Below are 18,813 nucleotides of genomic sequence, written 5' to 3'. Positions count from 1 at the left end.
GCCTGGTCAAACATGGCCTGGAATAATGTGATCTCTGCCGATAGTACAGAACTGGTGTGCCACACCTACCTAGGTACCCATGCTAGGCGCTTCCTCTCTGCTGCACATAAGCAATGGCGCGATCATCTGGTTACCGCCGACCAATTGTGGGTGCCCATAAGCCGGCCTCAACTTCATGCTGTGTATCCTCGCTAAGGCGTCCTTCCGAGAAAAGCCTGAAGTATGCTGATCGCTTGCGTTGCTTGTGATCCTTCTCCAATCCTCGGGCCTTCCGACGGCGGGGCGCAACTCTCCGCTCAGAGCCTCCTCTCGCAAACAGAAAATTCGTCTTTCTGCCCCTTCCAGTACTTATACACCGTCTAGGGATTTCCCAACCAATCTCACAGAATCATGAAGACCGGTCCTCGAACTAAACTAACTTAAACTATTCATCATGGCGGAAAGCATCTCGTCAGGCGGGACGGGTGGGACGTCGTCCAGTGTCCTACCCACAGCACAGACTATGAGCCTCATTGAGCCCTCGCAATCCGAGCAAGGTGCTGGTGGAAATTTCCCTCCCGCAGTGGAATCCTCAAACAGCGAGGCCGAATCAAAGCCTGGTCAACCCAAAATGCCAAAGACCGCTAATGTGACTGATAGTCTCCTCGTTTCAGAGAGGCTGCCCGTCAAGTCCGCGCCTAACTTCGATCTGAGGGGCGCTTTTACGATCGAAGGGACGCATCATAACGACTTTCTAGAATGGGTCGGTGCAGAAGCGAGTTCCACGGAGATTTACAATATGTGGGTATCGAAGCTTGGAAAATACGCCGATACTTACGACAAGAGCCCCGCGAGTGAACGTAACCCAAGATTAGCACGGTCATTCATTGATTATGTGCGTGCAGTCGACGACAGGCTGGCCGCGATTGAATCTAAGGTCGGCATCAACGCCCAGTCGATCAAGGAGCCCGAGGATACCCCGGGCAAGGGACATACTGTCCAGACGACATTTTATGATGCGTCCGCACAGCCACAGTCACAGGGTACAACCTCCGATGATGATGAGATAGGCTGGAACGAACAAGGCGCTTTCCTCTCACAAGTCGATCCCAAGCACTGCCTCCGAGTCCTTTTCAACTGGGTTCAGCAAGCCTCTTCCGATAACGCCTCTCCACGCAATGATGAGCATCCTGACCCTAGGAGCATCCAAATTTCCGAAGTCAGGATTCATTCCGACCCGATTAGCTCGTTCTTGGCAAAGCAGTTGGATTACGACGTCCATAAAGACGGCGTGGTCCATTTCAAGCGCCCATTCAGATCCTTGATCAGAAATGTTGATTCTGTAAAGAAACAACTCTCCCTCTTGGAGCAAGAGCATGGGTATAGTCAAGCGCTCTATTTGAGAGATCGGGGATTCACACCCGCAAAAACGGAGGGTACACCCAAGACCCATAGGATATCCTCCTATGGGATAACCTCTTATGAGACAACTACCTAGGTAGTTAGCTTTTCACGAGTGTACCCTCTGGTTCTGAGGGTTTTGGTCCCTGATCTCCAATTTAAACTGATAGTTCAGACTAGAGCCCTGACGTTTTGACAGGCACGCCGCAGAGACACACAGGTCTGCATCGCTAGGATCTCCGGCAGACAAGAATTTCTCCGGCATAGGTACTCCAGCAAACTCGAAATCGAGCGACAAAGATTCAGATTTGAAGTCTACCAGACCGTCATATGAGCAGAGAGGCGCCCTGGGTGACTTCAGAGAGCTGGTGGCATTTGTGGATGAGTACCTTGGCGAAGAGATCTCACTGTACAAGCAGTACTCCAAAGGCCAGATGCCAACGATTGCTTTCGAGAGACTGTGGATGCTTTTCGACGTCGGAGATCTGATATACTGTCCCTTCCAGAAGAGAGACGGAACACTGCCAACTGCGTATAATGGCAATAGTCGCAACGGCAACACCAGCATTCCACTTACAGTTCATACGCCTCAAGCATATCGTGTGCTTGCGACCTCGGGAGGGATTGGTGCGACCAAAAAAAGAAAGAGATCTTCTGGTCTGCCATACTCCGAGGGACAATACTTCATTGAGGGTCAAGATTCCCAGAACGAACCAGGCGGCATAGCCATTTCCTCCAAAAGCGACAGATATACCGAGTTCTACGTCGATTGCTACTTTGTTTATTTCGATGGGACAAGGTTCAGCCCGGGACAAACCTTTTTTGAGTTCAAGCCGTTTGAAGGAGACATCAAGGTTTCGGATCTCCTCGCGTATCCCATGCGGTATAGATCTGGCGATGGGAACCGTTTATTGGATCTAGAACAGCGAGGCCGTCGGTTTCTGGATCTTACAGTCGTGGACCACAGACAATACGACGGTATCACTCTTGGTAAAGACAAAGAAGACGTCAACAGCCCTGTCATTATCGATTTCAAGATGGGGCTCGAATCCAACGAGGACTGGGACCCAAACTTTCCATACAATCCTATGGTCAGTTGGAAGGAGCAACCAAGACAGATCCTTGAAATCCCTACGCGCTCATGCTCACACGTTGACTGCCACAAATCTGCCTGCCTGGAGGACGCCTACCCTGCCCATCAGAGTGAGGCTTGCGAGAAGAAGATGCGCAGCTTGACCAGTCAGCTTGATGAGCTCGAGGTTCCGACTTCGAGATCTGGACCTGGCCTTAAATTGTTGGAAAGCCAGATCGAAAAGCTGGAATTGCTTGATCTGCTTCCGGGTTATGGCTTGGCATACGTCTTGCGTGGTCGCAAATGGGGTAAGCCATTCACGACAACGTCTCGGGTGAATATGACGACTGATCTTCTGCAGTCAAGGTAGACATCATGGCGCTTGGGCCGATCGAAGAGGAGGAAGGCTGGGACGATCTCGTTCTTCCACAGAGACACAAGAATCTTGTCCAAGCAATGGTACAAACCCATGCTGCTGGATCAAGGTCCGCATCTGGGCAGGCACATACGAATCTTGAGGTTGACCTGGTGCGGGGAAAAGGTACTGTACCTGTCGATATTTGTGGTTACGATACAGTAATCCACTTACCTAGGTAATGAGTCGTGGCTTACATCTTCCAGGCAAAGGCTGCATTTTGTTGTTGCATGGGGAGCCGGGCGTTGGCAAGACGAGTACCGCAGGTCAGTTATACAGAGCCCTGCAGCCTTTCGAAGTCCCAGGGGCCGCTAATACACTTTTGCAGAATGTGTCGCTCTCTATACTAAGCGGCCTTTATATCCGATCACTTGCGGTAAGCCCAAGTCCGAAATTTCTAAAGCTCTCACGGCGCCGTTCCGACCGCTGACCTGCGAAGGGGATATCGGGACGGACCCGAAAGAAGTCGAACAGAACTTAGAGAAGCATTTTACACTTGCCCACAAGTGGGGTTGCGTGTTGCTCCTTGACGAAGCCGACGTGTTCTTGGCGAAGAGAGACGTGAGTACCCGAACCTTAGCGGGAAGACGTATTGTCCGGACCATGTCACCGTGTTGCGGTGCTTCTAACAGCGTACAGAAATCCGATGTTGCGAGGAATGGTCTTGTATCCGGTAAGTTTGAGGTTGAACCACCTTGAGATTTTGGGCCTAATCTTCCGGAAACCACAGTATTCCTCCGAATCCTAGAGTATTACTCTGGAATTCTATTCCTTACGACCAACCGTGTGGGTACCTTGGATCCTGCGTTCAAGTCAAGGATTCATGTCACACTCTACTACCGCAAACTGAGCAAGAGGAGTGCCCTCAAGATCTGGAAGACAAATGTCAGAAGGCTAAAGAAGCTCAACGATGACCGTGTTCTGCAAGGCCTCAAGTCAGTGGAGTTTGACGAGAAGAGCATCATCAAGTATGCGGAGAAACACTTGGCAGACCTGAAGTGGAACGGCAGACAGATCCGCAACGCATTTCAAACTGCAATAGCTCTGGCCGACTTCGAAGTGAGCGACTCCCCAGACAAAGTCCCGATGATGACCAAGAAGCACTTTGTCAAGCTTGGGAGAGCCGCTGCGGAGTTCGACGAATATTTGGAGTCAGTACACGGGATGGACGAAGACAAGATGGCAAGGAGACACGAGGAACGGGCCACATTCACCCGGAAGCGTGGGAAGACTAGATCGCGACGAGATTCCGGGGACGACAGCGACTCGTCTGACGAAAGCGACTCGGACAGCTCCTCTGACAGCTCGAGCTCGGGGTCATCGGACAGCGACTCGGATGACTCCCGCGCGAAGTCTAAGAAGAAGAAGAAGTCAAAGGCAAAGCGTAGCAAGAGCAAGAGCAAGGACAAGAAGAAGCAGAAGCAGACAGACAAGGCGTCGGGCGGCAAGAGTACCAAGGGTGGGCATACGAAGGATGACACGACGGATGATGAAGATTAAATTCGGCGGCTCCCAGTGCCAAAGCAAACCATGCCTCCATTGGAATTGATCGCCTTTACATAATCTCTCTCAATTGGCAATAGCTTTCATAAGCATCCCCAAAATCTCGAGATCGTTCCGAGCATCAGCTGGGGTTGTCTTGGGAATATTCCCTTCCGTGACCCATTTGTACATCTCCTGTAGTTCGAGCAAGAACGGGTCTTCGTAAGTTCGCCGGATGGTGGATTCCCGGTACGATCCATCCGGCAGGGTCTCTTTTACGATCATCGTCGTCGGCAGGCCCCTGACAAACGGGGTATCGATGCACACTTTGACAGTCTTTGTATCGCCAAAAACCTCGATTGATGCATCAAATCTTGCCACCTGGTCGACACCAGACTCGTATGCGACGGCAAAGCTGGGGTATTGGAATATCGCACTATCATGGTCAGCATGTTAAGTGAATACATTCTTAGAGAACTAGCTTACCTCCAGAACGGTGAGCCAGTAGTAGCACAGGGAGAGAATCCTACGACACCCTTTGGCATTCCCAGGATTTCCCGCATGGCGCTCAAGTCATGTGAACCAAGCATGGAAAGCGTGTGCCACATCATATCCGTTTCCGGTGTGACGGAGACCCCAAGCTCAGTCTGCAGAGCCTGGTCAACATCTTCCGCTATCTTCTGACGCAAAGCTTCGGAATCTGCTTCTTGGTAATCGTTGAAAGTCCTAGGGAATGTGCCGGATTGTCCCACGAAGACGGAGTTCGGCCCGATGATGTCTCGAACGCGAGCGTAACGCACTTGATCAATGGTGCCAACCTCTTTCACCGCGTCGACAAAAGCTGCAGCATATCTCCTCATGTAACCGATCATGACTCTGCCACCGCCTGCAGCCGTGTCCGCAGCAATAATACGGTCTGTGTCTTGCAAAGTCAATGCAATGGGCTTCTCAATGAACACGTGCTTGTTTGCTTGCAGCGCAAGCAATGCATGGGATGCATGAAAAGCGTGATGTGTTGCTATCAGCACCAAGTCGACTTCAGGCGCGTTGCAAATTTCCTCGAGCCTTCTGGTGGTCTTGGGCTTCGAGCTGCCAGCGAGCTTTTCCAGGCTGTGTTTCGTAGCATCCTCAGAGACGTCATAGAGGTATGTCACCTGGAACAGGTGGGACAACGAGTTCATACAGGGCACGTGAACAACTTGCGTGACCAAGCCGCATCTGAAAACATTTAGTATGTAATTCTATATTGAACAGAGGTTGCTGGCCCTCGACAAACCCTATGATTCCCACTTTGACAATGCGGCCACTTTTCACCGCGTCAGTAGGTCTCATACCCCACATTGTGAAGGCTAGGATCTTTCTCGAGGGAAGAAATGCTTGTTATTTCTGTAGTCAACGGATTCAGGTTTGTCAGAATATCAGAGAAGCTGAGAATATGCATCATGGAAGGACAGCTGTCACGTAGATACACTGGCATGAGGGATGATGTTGAAGTGTGGGGTCGTGGCTAAACGAGGAATGGAATAGCTTCAATGCTACACGACATGATACTGCATACTGCCATTTCCAGCGCACTGCAATGCCCGATTTGGGGAACAGGCGACTATGTTGTGAGCAAAACGCATCCTCGCTTTGGTATATAATTAGCCCCCAGCACTTGAGTTGTCTTGTCTACGAATTACACCTTGGCCCTTGCTACCTGTAGGGCATCTTACATATACGGCCGGAGAAGACGTCTTCTGGAGCTTCCAGGCGAACGGTGTTTGAGTTCAATTCCGGCTCCACTAAGGTTGTGCCAAGACAACCTGGACTGACCATGCGACCCATCTCCAGAACATGCCGAGCCGTCAACACAACGACATATAGGCCCATGAAGACGCTGAGATACGTGTACTGTAAGCATAATCGCCTTTTTATCGTTATAAGACTTCAACAGTCTATCGCGGCTGCTTTGACTTCGTATCGCGAACGGTCCTTCTCCTAGGACAAAAGGATCGTTAGAGGACCTAAAACGCTTGGCACTCTAACCGTCTCAGGGGCCGCATGGTTCATTTCCGTGTCATATGACAGACGCCGGTATCCGCCAAAACTCAGCTGAATTAAGCTTTAAATTTTACAGTTTCCTCTGTTCGGCCACGGCCGAGTCGGTCGCTGTCCTCTACAGTTACTTCATATTCCCCACCCCATCTGGACAGCTGCATGTAATGGTGTTTCGAACGATACGAGTGTCCTAGCATCCTTGGGATTGCCACCCAATACAAAAGCCATGTCTGTCGCGATCCGACGAAAATAATGTGCCGAAACCGAAGCCACCATTGTGCCACCTGAAGATTCGATTCGTGTCGCATGAGACTTGGCTTGGCCAACGCAAGGATCAAACCTTCTGGAATCTGCGTTCCCAGCCAGCTCTTGCTCCGTCCACTTTCTCTCCGGCTCTGCCTCCTCGCCCAGACATGCGACAGCTCAGGATGAACAAGTTGATCGCCTTATTGGCGGCGGTGATGTCGCTCACTGCATACGTATCTGCCCAGAACTTCCAGCACTCGTGCTACAGTGAGTCTTCAATCACAGTCACGCCACCGCAACACAGAGTGTCAAGGACAGGGCAGGTCGCACCAGAGGAGCGCGATTGAGTAGAGAAAACTGACGAAGCTGGACTTTTCAGACTACTATCTTGACAACGGTGTCGCAGACGGGACCAATGAGCTTTACCTCGAAGGCTTCTGCTCCGGGGGCGCCGACGAGGAGGGTAAGGAGCGAACGCGCATCTGCACCAGGCTGAAGCTCGACGACTGCTACAAGAACGTCAACGGCATACTCAAGGCGTGGGAAGCCGGCGAGGAGCCATCGGATAACCTGAGCTCGACGTGCGAAATCGACAGCTGCGCCTTCATGAAGGATGCCTGGGACGGGCCTCTGATGACGTGCCTGTGCAGGAATGACAATGGGCACTTTGTCGATACGACGATCAACCTGAGTAAGTCAACAATTCTACCTGTCGTTACAGGACGTCTCCGCTCACAGTTTGTACTTCAGACTCAGAGATAGGAAACGTGGGGGGCATACTGCAGTGTGGTGACCAGTATGGAAGTCCGACCTGTCCTGAATGGGGCCCTGACTCCATAACGTTCTTGCCCGAGGAAGACCTATGACAGCTGTGACACCTTTTCATACTTAGGTAGCAAGTCATGATAAGAAATCAAGACAGCTTTGTTGCGTACTTTGCTAAGTATGGCAGGATAATGGATTTGTAGTCTCAGTTTACCTCCAGATGTCTAGGCTGCGCTGCGGCTGGTGTCTTGTGACTCTCAATGCCGTTGTTCTGTACTTGTGACTAGAGTCCGGTGGCTGAGAAGCTGTGCACGAAACATGAAGTCAGAACAGAGCGCACTAAACAGTGGAGAAGGATTTACTGCCGAGCTGAAACGTTCCATCGAGGAACTTGAGTTGGCTTTTTTGTAGGAAGAAGTAGGTAATGGCTTGCTTACAGCGCATGCGGTGCGACGGAGTGTAAGCATGCAACGATAATTGTAGATTCAGGTGGTCAGTAAGCATCTACGTCTTCACACGGAGATTGGCTCAAACCTTTGATGGTATTATCAACAAGGAAGACTAGTTCGCCATGTCTCAGGTGCTCCCGTAGACCGGGACAAGCTCAGAATCTTCGAGAGAGGTGGGCCTGATGATATAAGGTGCCGCAGTACTTCTTCCACAGTATTTGTGAAGATGATGCGACAGCCGGCGCGTTGTCCAGGCTGCGCGTGAGCTGCGAGAAAGAAGCCGCCGATGTCTTGGATGCAAGGCCAAATGACGGATAAATCAAGTCGAACAATTGCTTTTCTTTAAACGGCCACTAATGAGAATACAAATGCACGAAGGATGCTTTACCATCTGGGCAGGGACCAAGGGGAGAAGCTAGCCCATGGCACGTCAAACATCTACATGACCTTCGAACTATCCGAATTCTATGCCCATGAGCGCCCCATCACCTAGGTAATTTGAGACCAAACGAGATCTAGTCCAACAGCAAGCCGACCGAGCCTTCGGCAACCATATCCATAGGGCTTCATCAATGGCTTAGCTAGCGTCCCAAATTGCAAGGGCATGAAGGCATTCCTGAAGGCTCTCGATGATGTTATCGGCCCGCTCGTGAAGCCAGAGGGTATCATATGGGAGCTACGGATTCGACTTCTTGTATCAAAATTGTCGCCAAGGAAATACGGCATTGGCAAGCACGGTGATGTAGGGACCGACTCCGCTCTCCAAAAACGCCCCATGCGCCTCTTGTTACTGCGGTGTAACGCATGGGATTGATAGAAACAGGAAGGCAGACATAAACAGTGAGGGGAAGCCATTGCGGAGAATACCCCTCGTCGATGGTCCTTACCTGGGTAGTTCTAGATCTTTATATTAAGAGAAGCTGGCAGCTCGATTTATTAGCAGATCGTTTTGACAATCATCGTTCAGGTCTTTTCGTCTTCAACTTTGTCACAGATTCTTGAAGAGCTCTAAGAAGCGACTCTACAGAAATCAGTGTTAGACAACATGCCTCTGTACACAAAGCTGCTCAATGACGCTTCCGAATTCGATTTCGTTATTGCCGGTGGTAAGACATTTCAGCAGAAATATCTGAGGGCAAAGCTTCCCTTAGAATGAAGCTAATTATATGTTTTCCAACCCTCCAGGCGGTACGGCTGGCTGCATCGTGGCCGCACGGTTAGCCGATGCGAGCCCAGAGCTGTCAATCCTGGTCGTCGAGTCCGGCCCAAACAACCGCAATGATCCGGATATCGTGCACCCTCCGTTTTTCCACTCTAATCTCAAACCATGCAAGCACAAACTCCTTTATTACGAGGGGAAAACGTCATCGCATTTGGCAGGAAGGAATCCCATCGTGTCCACCGGTGGCCTGCTTGGCGGCGGCTCTTCGGTCAACGCCATGATGTATACCCGCGCCCAGGGCTGCGACTTCGATTCTTGGAACACGCCTGGCTGGTCAGCAGACGATTTGTTGCCGTTTCTGAAGAAGGTGAGGCCGTTTTATGCTTATAATCCACCAATGCCGAACAAATCTAGCGATTCCGGGGCATAGTAACTGAGTGAAAATTATAGCTCGAGACATATCATGGCCCTGGAGCCAGTCAGCATCATGGATACGACGGGCCTGTGAACGTAGCTGATGGCACCTACCGTTGCAAAAGATTCGAAGACGACATTCTAGCAGCGGCCGAAAAAGTCGGCTATCCCGAGTTGACAGATCTTCAGGACCTGAACTCTAACAATGGCTTCAGTCGCTGGCTGCGCTACGTGAGTCCAGACGGCAGGCGACAGGACACTGCTCACACATACCTGCACCCGAAGCTCGAGGGCGGGAAGCACCCAAACCTACACGTTCTTGTTGAGTCGCAGGTCCTGCGCGTCCTTTTCGAAGATAACACAGCCGTCGGCATCGAATACCGGCCCAACCCCGACTTTCAAGCCATGATGCCTCTAACGATGACGCCCGTTCGGACAGTCAGGGCACGGCGGATGGTGATTGTGTCATGCGGCGCTCTCGCGACGCCGCTGCTCCTCGAGCGTTCCGGGGTGGGCGATGCGCGCATCCTACAGCGCGCCGGGGTGCCAGTGGTGGCGGACCTTCCCGGGGTCGGCCACGACTACCAGGACCATCATCTTGTGTACTACCCGTACAAGACCGACCTAGAGCCTGAAGAGACGCTCGATGGACTTCTGGCAGGGCGCGAGGACCCTCAGACGCTGATCGATAACAAATCGATGAAGATGGGGTGGAACGGCACGGACATTGGCTCCAAGCTGCGCCCTACGGAGGCTGATGTTACCGCCATGGGCCCGGCCTTTCGCGAAGCCTGGGACCGAGACTTCAAGAGCGTTCCGAGCAAGCCTCTGATGCTCACGGCTGCTTTCTCGTACTATTTCGGAGACCCGTCTGCTGTACCCCCTGGTCAGTACATGTCCATACTGAATTATACAGCGTAAGTCACCCATCACAGTTCTTATAGGAATTAGAGCATCTCCAGATTTGTCATATGGCACATTCCTGACTGACCCACCGCCACCCACAGATATCCATACTCACGTGGCCACATCCACATCACCGGACCAAGCATCACCGACCCAATCGACTTCGACGCCGGCATTCTTTCAGACAAGAGTGATATCGACTTGAAGAAGCACGTTTGGGCATACAAGAAACAGCGCGAGATCATGCGCCGCACGAAGATGTACCGGGGCGAGATCGCGTCCGGCCACCCACGGTTCGCATCTGACTCTGAAGCTGCGTGTGACGAAGACGGCAGCGGCGGGGTTGGCCATGACGGAGCAGGTGATAGCAGATACACGCCCGAGGACGATGCGGCCATCGAGGCCTGGGTACGTGAGAACGTGGCGACTACCTGGCACTCGCTGGGGACTGCCAAAATGGCGCCGGTCGGTCGTCTTGGAGTCGTTGACGAGGCTCTTGGAGTACATGGCCTTCGAGGCCTGAAGTTGGCTGATCTGTAGGCCTCCACGATTTAATTCATCCTGCCATTCTCTTCAGCGACTTGGACACGCATCAATCGTTGCTAACATTTCTATGTTTTGTAGGAGTATAGTTCCCGAGAATGTCGGCGCGAACACGGCGAACACCGCAATGGTCATTGGCGAGAAGGCAGCGGACATTGTTATAAGAGAATTGGGTCTCGCACATGCTTGAGCCGTGCAGACTTCGGAATCCGTAAACCAGTGTAGGCGACGCTTGGTGGTGACCTGACGAGCCACTAGCGAGATTTCTGTGTCGTGTCAGTGTTTTTCTGTCTTCTTCCAAGTTCTTGACTTTGAATTATGACTTTTCCCAACCGGGACGCGAATCAGGACTGTTTAGGTTTGGACTATCTGTTGTATTGGGCCATATTTGCTCACCACAGAATGAGTTCTACAAGATTGATAGCGGGGAGACAGTGAACTCATTAATCTTGTGAGACAGATGTTTCCACACCCATTACGTAGTCTGAACTACCCTCTTTTTTATTAATAGGAATCTGACCCACGACTTGGAAATTTTGCTGAATAAAGTAAGTCTAGAAATACCATAAAAACTGACACGAGGCCGGGGAAGGCCATCAACCCCGTCTCCAGAACACTTGATCACAAGAATGTCGCTGTATGTATCAAATTTGTCTCGAAAAATCAAACTTTAGAATATTAGCGCGTCCCCACAGACGGGGTTGTAAACACTTCCAGGTTGCCAGGTGCAAAGTGATTGTGATCGGCGGCCGAGAGTTCCCTCGTGCCTAGATAGTGTAACTGATCCTCACATAATACTGAGATTTGAGTCTAGCTGAGCCCTCACATGTGCAAGATCTTTGGCTTAGACCCACATTGAAATAAATCCCGGTCTACCGCGCAGATGAAGTTTGCCAGGCATGACTACACTTGTGTGTACAGTTGGTACCTACCGAGGTAGGTATCAGTCCATCATCTCAACTTCAAGGCTGGGTAGACACTGTTTCCAAGCACGGGCAATGTGTCATCGCCGTGAGATTCTGTAGTTCTGGAATGAATGCCGGGGTTGTTAGTGTGAATCACTGCGGAGTGAAACATGGTAGGGCCGCTGCTCCTAATCGGGTCAAGGACGTTGATCAAGCGGGCACAACGGCTGAGACTAGATTACCAACGGCGCCTTGGACAGTGCGTACATGAGTTGATGTCGGTGCTTGATCTGATTTCGACGTTCCTGTGTAGGTATGTTGTTGTTTTCTTGGAATTTCTCCAACTACTGGAAATATTCTCAGTACCTAGGTATTCAAATCTCATTACGATGCCATTCCAGCACGAGACCATTGGGGAAGAACACCAGTAGATTGTGGAATTATAAAAATGTTTCGAAGGGCCATAGTTGTTCTTAGACCTGTTGGATATGTTACCCCATAAGTTCGTGATTTCTGTCAAAGCTCTTCTAAGCTTCCTGTCGTGAAGAACACCTGGTTGTAAATATTATCATCTCGCCACCAGAATGCAATTCTCAACATTTCTCCTGGCCTGCGCCACCATGGCGACCACAAGTGTCGTGGCACAAATCAACTACGGTTGCATTAAGACGCAGCCTGAATATACGGCGATTGGTAAGCAGCTTCCTAGAAGATTTCAATGAACCCCTCAGGCGTGGATCTGTGACAACGACTCCCTATAATCCCAAGCCCGCCCTCGTTTCAATAGCCTCTCTATTAGTAAATACATTCGTATAACCATTGTCCGTTAGTGACTACCTAGGTACCTGGCTAATCACCAGTATTGTAGTGCCCAAATGCGCACAGTACTGCCACGTTCAGGCCCTTACAAACGACGGCTGCGACAGGGATGACCACATCTGCCACTGCAAGAACACCAACAAGGTGGCCGGAATGATCGAGCCGTGTCTTTTCGGGCCGAACCCCGGCCCTGCCGGCCGCTGCTCGACGGATTCGATCAAGGAATTTGCTACCATAGCCAAGGGCTACTGCGGTTTCTGGAACCAGACGGCCAACGATGCCCTTCAGAGCCAATGTTGCAGGCCTATTGAGGAATTCAAAGGATATTGGTAATCTATCCAGGGCAACTGCAAAGACAACAAGCTCACGTGCAAGCTCAAGAGCATGCTCCGTGTCCGGGACAATCCCTGAGCAGGACCTGGAAGGAGTCAATGGAAGACTGGTGCTATGAAAACGAATGGTGATCTACCTGCTCTTGGCAATACAAGGCTGGGTTATCTATGTACATTCTATACTTCGATTCTCCACCCATATTCAAGTATTTCGGAAGTGGGTCTGGAGAAGTAACTGTAATGAGTTTTTCACCAAAAGGAAGCGGCCGTATAGTGACACTTCGTCAGAGCAGTATACCAAAGTTGGCTACTGAGGCGGCCGGCATTTGGCCTCGTCAATTCCGCAAGTCATACCTGCTCATCATTGACGACCGCCAATCGCAAAACCAGCCCAAGCATTAGGATGAAACGCCATGAGATCGTAGAATCCGATAAGGATCGCCACAAAGAAAACCCACCGGCCGACCAATGTAGCCAGCGCACCAGAAAGAACCATCCCGGCAAACTGGTAGAGTGTCGACAGTGTCAGGCTGACCGAAGCGAACGTGGCGAGGAAGGCGCTCAGCCACGCGGCCTTCTGCCACTTGGGCTTGTACCACCTCTCCTGCAGCCACATAACCAGAGTAAAGTTGGCCACGACTAGTAGGACAAAGCCGATGAACAATGGGAGCTGGACGGCCAGGAGGATCCGTTGTTTGTCGGCCGGGTCGAAGAGGCCCGGGATGGTGGTGACGTCCACGACGTTGAGCACGATGAGGCCGATCCAGTTGACGAAGGCCGCGCGGAAGGGGATCTTGGCCCAGAGTGCCGTCAGGTCGGGTCTGGTTGGCAGCCACACCCAGGACTTGGCACCCAGCAGGGCCGGCTTGTATGCTTTCGGCGGCTCGAGGGCACCGATCTTGATGTCAAGAGGCTCCATGGCACCGCGGTGCGCGTTGAGGATCGCGACAAGGCCCAGAGTGCCGCCGATCAGCAGGAGGATGAGGCCCAGGTCGGTGGTGAGGATTACGGCAGCGTTGATGTCGAACCCGATGGTTTGTGGTGAGACCTTCTCCCCTCTGGCCAGCCTTTGAGCTGTCACGACGGCGAAGGTGGCGGCGAGGGCCATGAGAGTCCCACCTAGCGTCAAGAAGATTTTGACGACCCAGACTGCATCTCTGTATGGAAAGATCGTGACCATACGCAGGGCCTGCTCCGTGACGGTGGGAACCTCCACATCTTGCTCCCATTCGACGTCGAATATTGACTCGGGTTTGGTGGTAGCCTCTTGGGCACAATCATTCTTGTACTGGACCCAGTTGACTGGGATGAAACTTTGTCGTCGTGCAATCCTCCCTTGCTCCAATTCCAGTGCTGTTTTCGGATTCAAGTCGTCATTTTTCCTACGCCGAGAACCGGGTGGGAGTCCCAACGGCTGATCCAGGCCGTATAGGGATGCCCTGTAGGCGACCGCTGCGTTCATGGCCGGGGGAAGAAAGGATGCCTAGGAGCACAGCTCACTGCAGCACGAATACCCCACGCTTCCACGCTTCGAGCAGGCCCACTTGTCCACTTGCTCTTCTTTATTGTAGACAGCTGCATTGTTGACTGGAGGAGACCTGTCAGCTGCAAATGAAATCTTGAAGAGGTCGAAGCAGCAGAGGAATAAATGCCAAGCTCCGGTAGAGACCAGCAGCGTTTCTGGACACGCAAGATGACAGCTTTGCTGAAGTTGAACATGGGCCGGAAACCAGGAGTCCGTAAGTCTATTATGGTCATCCTGGAGTCTTGCTTCCATGAACAGGTCCGACTTGGCAGGCGCTCTGTCGTGCTCACCGACGTGCCGGTACGTCGCGGATCCACATTGTGTCTGTTCCCCGCGGGGGCGCTTTGAGCGCTGCTGGGAGTATCCACCATTGTGGAACAACAGAGGTACAGATCGGGAAGTAATAGGTGAACAAAGATATCACTTGAAACACCGCAGATTCGCTGTAGAGCTGCATATATCTCGAGCTCGGCCGCGTGGCAAGAAGAGAAGTCTGGTTGCAGGAGAACAAGGTTTGATGTTGCCGCCGAAGAACTTCCAAGGTTAGCAACAATTTGACCCACAAGAGCCCCTGTGTCCGGCTTCTAGCATGCTAGCCAAACTTAGCAACACACTACAATACCTGGTTTCTTTGCTCACCAACATCTTTAGGAACCTCAATCTTGCACTAAGCACTCCAATACCACGCCCGTGTGGAATTCTGTCATCAATTGTCATGATAGGGGCTATGAGTCAGTGCCTTGGGCGAGATCAATTTCGTTCAAAGTTTTCGTCCTGCAACAGGGATCAGACGAGCCTGAGCATGCCTGCCTTGAGAATGCCGCGTTTCCAAAACTGTCGTCCTGTCTGAGGTGACGTCTCGAGGGTTAGGATTCAAGCAGCCCTGCAGGGGAAAACCTTGTCCCTGACAAGCCTTGTCGTCGATCGGATCAGCATATGATCAGCGGAATTCAGGAACCGTGTAGATAGTTAGTGCATGAATGCATGGCAGCCGAGCCTCCGGCCCAACTATTCGGTGGCTGGCACCCAAGCAACGTGATAGGTCCTTTTGCCATGTTCTCTCACCAAGACCGCTTGGTCTACGGCAACTGGTGCTTGATTCTACTACCGGTATTTGGCAGCTGCGGGCCGTGCCATTGACACGCTTGATGCGGGAGATCTTCATCCCGTCTTTCCCAAGGCAAAGCATAAGCGACCGACTAGGCCAAGATACTGAGAATCGCCAGCAAAGTTTGCTACCCATTTCGATTTGAAACCAAAAGGTTCTCAAAAAAAACTTTCAGCGGTCCAGTATGTTAATATCTATTTCCACATCACACTACTAGACTAACTATTTTTATAAGACCTATTAGTTAGTTCAATAGAGATATCTTATTATTTATTTTAAAAATATTATTATAATATTAATAAATATTTTTATATAGTTTTAATTACTTTATAATTTTATTTCTTTAATAATATTAACTTATAAACTATTATAATATTTAAAAAATAAAGTATATAAAATTAATAAATATTTAATATAATATTTAATATTAACTTTTTATTTATATTTTACTTAAAATTAATACTTATAATTTAAAGTTAATATCTACTCACTTAATAATTATATCTACTCACTTAATTTTTTTAACTACTTACTTAATATAAGAATTTATATATAGGGCCTATATAAAACTATATATTTAATTAAGATTCTTTAAATTTTTAATACTTTTAATATAAGCCCTTTTTAAACTCTTTTTAAACCTCTTTTAATACCCCTTTTAAAACCCTTTATCTTTACCTTTTAAAACCTTTTACCTTTACCTTTTAAACCTTTTAGATTATATATTAAATTAGAGTGCAAGTAGGCTAGTTAAGCGGCTAACTACAGGCCCAAAGAAGCGCTTGCGCGGAATAAAAGGAGATAGTAAAAATTTCTTAATTTAAATATATTTAAAAAAAAAATAAAAAAGGATTAAATTCTTTTAATTACCTAAAAAAGGGGTAAGTAGATATTTTTTTATATAGGGTATTTATAGGTATAAAGGCCCTTACTAATTTATACCTTTACTAATATATATATGTTCAAATATGTAAATAATAATATAGGTTTAATACCTATATAAATAAAGAATATTAAAAAAAGTATTAAAAAATATTATAATATAAATATAAAAAATAAATAAAATTAGGTTTTAAGAATAAAATTAATATGCTAAAAGCTATAAAATATATTATTATTTTTATAAGTTTCTATTTAATTTTTAAACTATATTTTATATTTTAGTCTTTTTGGCTTTTATATAGGCTTATTTTTAAAAATTAATGTTATAATTTATTTATTAGTAAATATTATGTTTTTATTTTAATTATAAATAAAGTTAAAGTATTTAAATAAAGGTAGTATTTATAATCCTTATAGTTAAAAAAATAGCTAATAGAATAATTAAATTAATAATAAGCTAATATTAGCTGTTATAATAAAAGTGGCATTAATTGGCTTAGAAACTATAAAAATTATATAAATTAATTATTATTATTATTACTAGTAATAAAAGGATAATATTTTATATTTTAGAGGCATATAATAAGCACTTATTTTTATATATAGCTTTTATAGAAGTTATTTAGCTTAAAAACGCTTTTATATATATAAATAATATTTAAAAGTATTAATTTTTGCTTTTATTATAAAGCTTTATATAAATATATTTAATAATAAAGTTTTTAAAAAATTATTTTAAAATAAAATATAGGCTAGCAAGTTTAATAATTATATAAATTAAAGTTTTAATAGCACTTTAAGTTTTTAGTAAAATTTAAATTATTAGCTAATTATAAAATAATATATAATTATAATTAAAATTAAGCGTTTTTTATAGCTAAATAGGTTAACTTTATTTTTAATAAAAAGCTTAAAAATAAATAAATTAAATTAAGGAACTAGTTTGTAATTAAGTATAAAAATAACTTTTATTTTAAAAGTATTATTTTTTTTATAATATTTACTTTATTTAAAAACTTATAGTTTTTTAAGCTAGCAAAATTAATGGCCTTTACTTTTAAGTTTTATTTAAATGGCTATAACTATTATATTTTTATTATATTTTTTTATTTTTATATTTTAAATAAGGTTTATTATAAATAAAAGGCTTTTATTTAATTTATATATTTATAAAAGCCTTTAAGTAGAATAATTTTTAATTTTTAAAAAAGCATTTAAAAGTTATTAATAATATAAAGGCTATTATTAAATATTTTTAAAATTATGTAATATTTAACAAATATATTATATTAGGCAGATACTTTATAATTCCTTTATTTAAATATATGCAAATAGAGTTATTTAGCTATATATAATAATTATTAAAAGCTTTTATGGCCTTTATAATTTAAATTAATTATAAAAATTTTTAAATTTATAATTAGCCTAGCAAAATATATAGTATTTATTAATAGCTATATAAATAATAAAAGTAACTAGTTGTTTATTTTTAAGTTGGGCATTATATTTCTAATTATTATATTTTTCCTTATTAATAAGTTTAATTATAATATTAATAATATAGGCCACATTTTATAAATATTAATTAAAAACCTATTTTAGCTTAAATATAAATATTAATTAATTTTAATTATTTAAAATAAATTCTTCTAGCTTATAAAAAGTATAAAATATTTTACTAAGTAGGTATTATAAACTTTATTTTTATATTTATTTTTTACTAGCAAATTAAAAAAAAGTAGTTAATAATATACTTTATTTAAGGCCTTAAGGTTATATTTATATAAAAAGAAAAATATTTTTAATAAATTTAACCAAATATAAAACTTGCTAAATTAATTATATAATATTTAAGTTTTTTAAAATTTTATTATTATTTAAATAAATATAAAAATATATAAATTATTTTATCCGCTACTTTTTAAAAATATTATATTAAAGTAATTTTAAGCTAATATATAGTTTAATAAAAGGGTTAAAAGTTTATTTAATAATAATATATTAAATAATAGGGTAAATAAATTTAAATAATAAAAGAAATTTTATATATAAAAAAAGCTTGCAACTTTAAGAAATGTTATATAATTAATTAAAAAAAAAAGTATTATAAAAATTATTAATAAAAGGGCTATAAATAATCAAGGCTTTTATTATGGCAATTAAAGTTAAATATATTTAATAGTAATAAAAGTAAATAACCTTTTTTATTTAATATTTAAAAGAAAAATTATTTAAATTTTATTATTAATAGCTATTAAAAATTTCTTGTAACCTCTTTTATAAAGTAGTTATTAAAAGGAAAAAAATTAAAATTAATTATATTAAGTTAAAAGTTATATTTTAAATTACTAGCTTATAAGTAATTAAA

The 18,813-nt window shown here is 45.5% G+C and overlaps 6 protein-coding genes across 6 annotated transcripts; 4 read left to right on the top strand and 2 right to left on the bottom strand.

Annotated features, from left to right (window-relative positions):
• Positions 1–196: 196 nt before the first annotated feature.
• KVR01_009365 (uncharacterized protein) lies at positions 197–4,778 on the top strand. The gene is made up of 8 exons (XM_044782583.1): positions 197–1,359; positions 1,580–2,760; positions 2,814–2,993; positions 3,074–3,133; positions 3,196–3,243; positions 3,307–3,428; positions 3,507–3,540; positions 3,598–4,778. The coding sequence occupies exons 1-8, from the start codon at positions 434–436 to the stop codon at positions 4,365–4,367; spliced, it is 3,321 nt and encodes a 1,106-aa protein (XP_044641867.1). The 5' UTR covers positions 197–433; the 3' UTR covers positions 4,368–4,778.
• On the bottom strand, positions 4,437–5,690 carry KVR01_009586 (uncharacterized protein; the record flags this gene model as incomplete). The annotated part of the gene is made up of 3 exons (XM_044784999.1): positions 4,437–4,785; positions 4,836–5,567; positions 5,626–5,690. 3 exons carry the CDS (start codon positions 5,688–5,690, stop codon positions 4,437–4,439), a joined length of 1,146 nt encoding a protein of 381 aa, XP_044642088.1.
• Positions 5,691–6,486: 796 nt separating this feature from the next.
• KVR01_009419 (uncharacterized protein) lies at positions 6,487–7,713 on the top strand. The gene is made up of 3 exons (XM_044785318.1): positions 6,487–6,902; positions 7,015–7,326; positions 7,386–7,713. Exons 1-3 carry the CDS (start codon positions 6,803–6,805, stop codon positions 7,499–7,501), a joined length of 528 nt encoding a protein of 175 aa, XP_044641921.1. The 5' UTR covers positions 6,487–6,802; the 3' UTR covers positions 7,502–7,713.
• A 1,181-nt stretch (positions 7,714–8,894) lies between these two features.
• Positions 8,895–11,064, top strand: KVR01_008892 (uncharacterized protein; the record flags this gene model as incomplete). The annotated part of the gene is made up of 5 exons (XM_044784976.1): positions 8,895–8,955; positions 9,035–9,378; positions 9,462–10,276; positions 10,433–10,867; positions 10,956–11,064. The coding sequence occupies 5 exons, from the start codon at positions 8,895–8,897 to the stop codon at positions 11,062–11,064; spliced, it is 1,764 nt and encodes a 587-aa protein (XP_044641394.1).
• Positions 11,065–12,399: 1,335 nt separating this feature from the next.
• On the top strand, positions 12,400–12,931 carry KVR01_008972 (uncharacterized protein; the record flags this gene model as incomplete). The annotated part of the gene is made up of 2 exons (XM_044789297.1): positions 12,400–12,472; positions 12,648–12,931. The coding sequence occupies 2 exons, from the start codon at positions 12,400–12,402 to the stop codon at positions 12,929–12,931; spliced, it is 357 nt and encodes a 118-aa protein (XP_044641474.1).
• A 360-nt stretch (positions 12,932–13,291) lies between these two features.
• KVR01_009560 (uncharacterized protein) lies at positions 13,292–14,392 on the bottom strand (the record flags this gene model as incomplete). Its single annotated transcript, XM_044784418.1, has 2 exons — positions 13,292–14,232; positions 14,326–14,392. The coding sequence occupies 2 exons, from the start codon at positions 14,390–14,392 to the stop codon at positions 13,292–13,294; spliced, it is 1,008 nt and encodes a 335-aa protein (XP_044642062.1).
• Positions 14,393–18,813: the final 4,421 nt, after the last annotated feature.

The sequence above is a fragment of the Diaporthe batatas genome (genome assembly GCF_019321695.1).
Source record: "Diaporthe batatas strain CRI 302-4 chromosome Unknown Contig00011, whole genome shotgun sequence".
Taxonomy (NCBI): domain Eukaryota; kingdom Fungi; phylum Ascomycota; class Sordariomycetes; order Diaporthales; family Diaporthaceae; genus Diaporthe; species Diaporthe batatas.
The sequence above is the reverse complement of the archived record's forward strand: the minus strand, read 5'-3'. Positions and strand labels throughout refer to the sequence as shown.

Bases quoted from the DNA above. Each gene is read 5' to 3' on its own strand.
- KVR01_009419 (XM_044785318.1), top strand. From the start codon at position 6,803: ATGCGACAGCTCAGGATGAACAAGTTGATCGCCTTATTGGCGGCGGTG. The intron at 6,903-7,014 runs GTGAGTCTTCAA...TGGACTTTTCAG, and splicing joins CTTCCAGCACTCGTGCTACA to ACTACTATCTTGACAACGGT. The intron at 7,327-7,385 runs GTAAGTCAACAA...TTTGTACTTCAG, and splicing joins CGATACGACGATCAACCTGA to ACTCAGAGATAGGAAACGTG.
- KVR01_009365 (XM_044782583.1), top strand. From the start codon at position 434: ATGGCGGAAAGCATCTCGTCAGGCGGGACGGGTGGGACGTCGTCCAGT. The intron at 2,761-2,813 runs GTAAGCCATTCA...GATCTTCTGCAG, and splicing joins CTTGCGTGGTCGCAAATGGG to TCAAGGTAGACATCATGGCG. The intron at 3,541-3,597 runs GTAAGTTTGAGG...CGGAAACCACAG, and splicing joins GAGGAATGGTCTTGTATCCG to TATTCCTCCGAATCCTAGAG.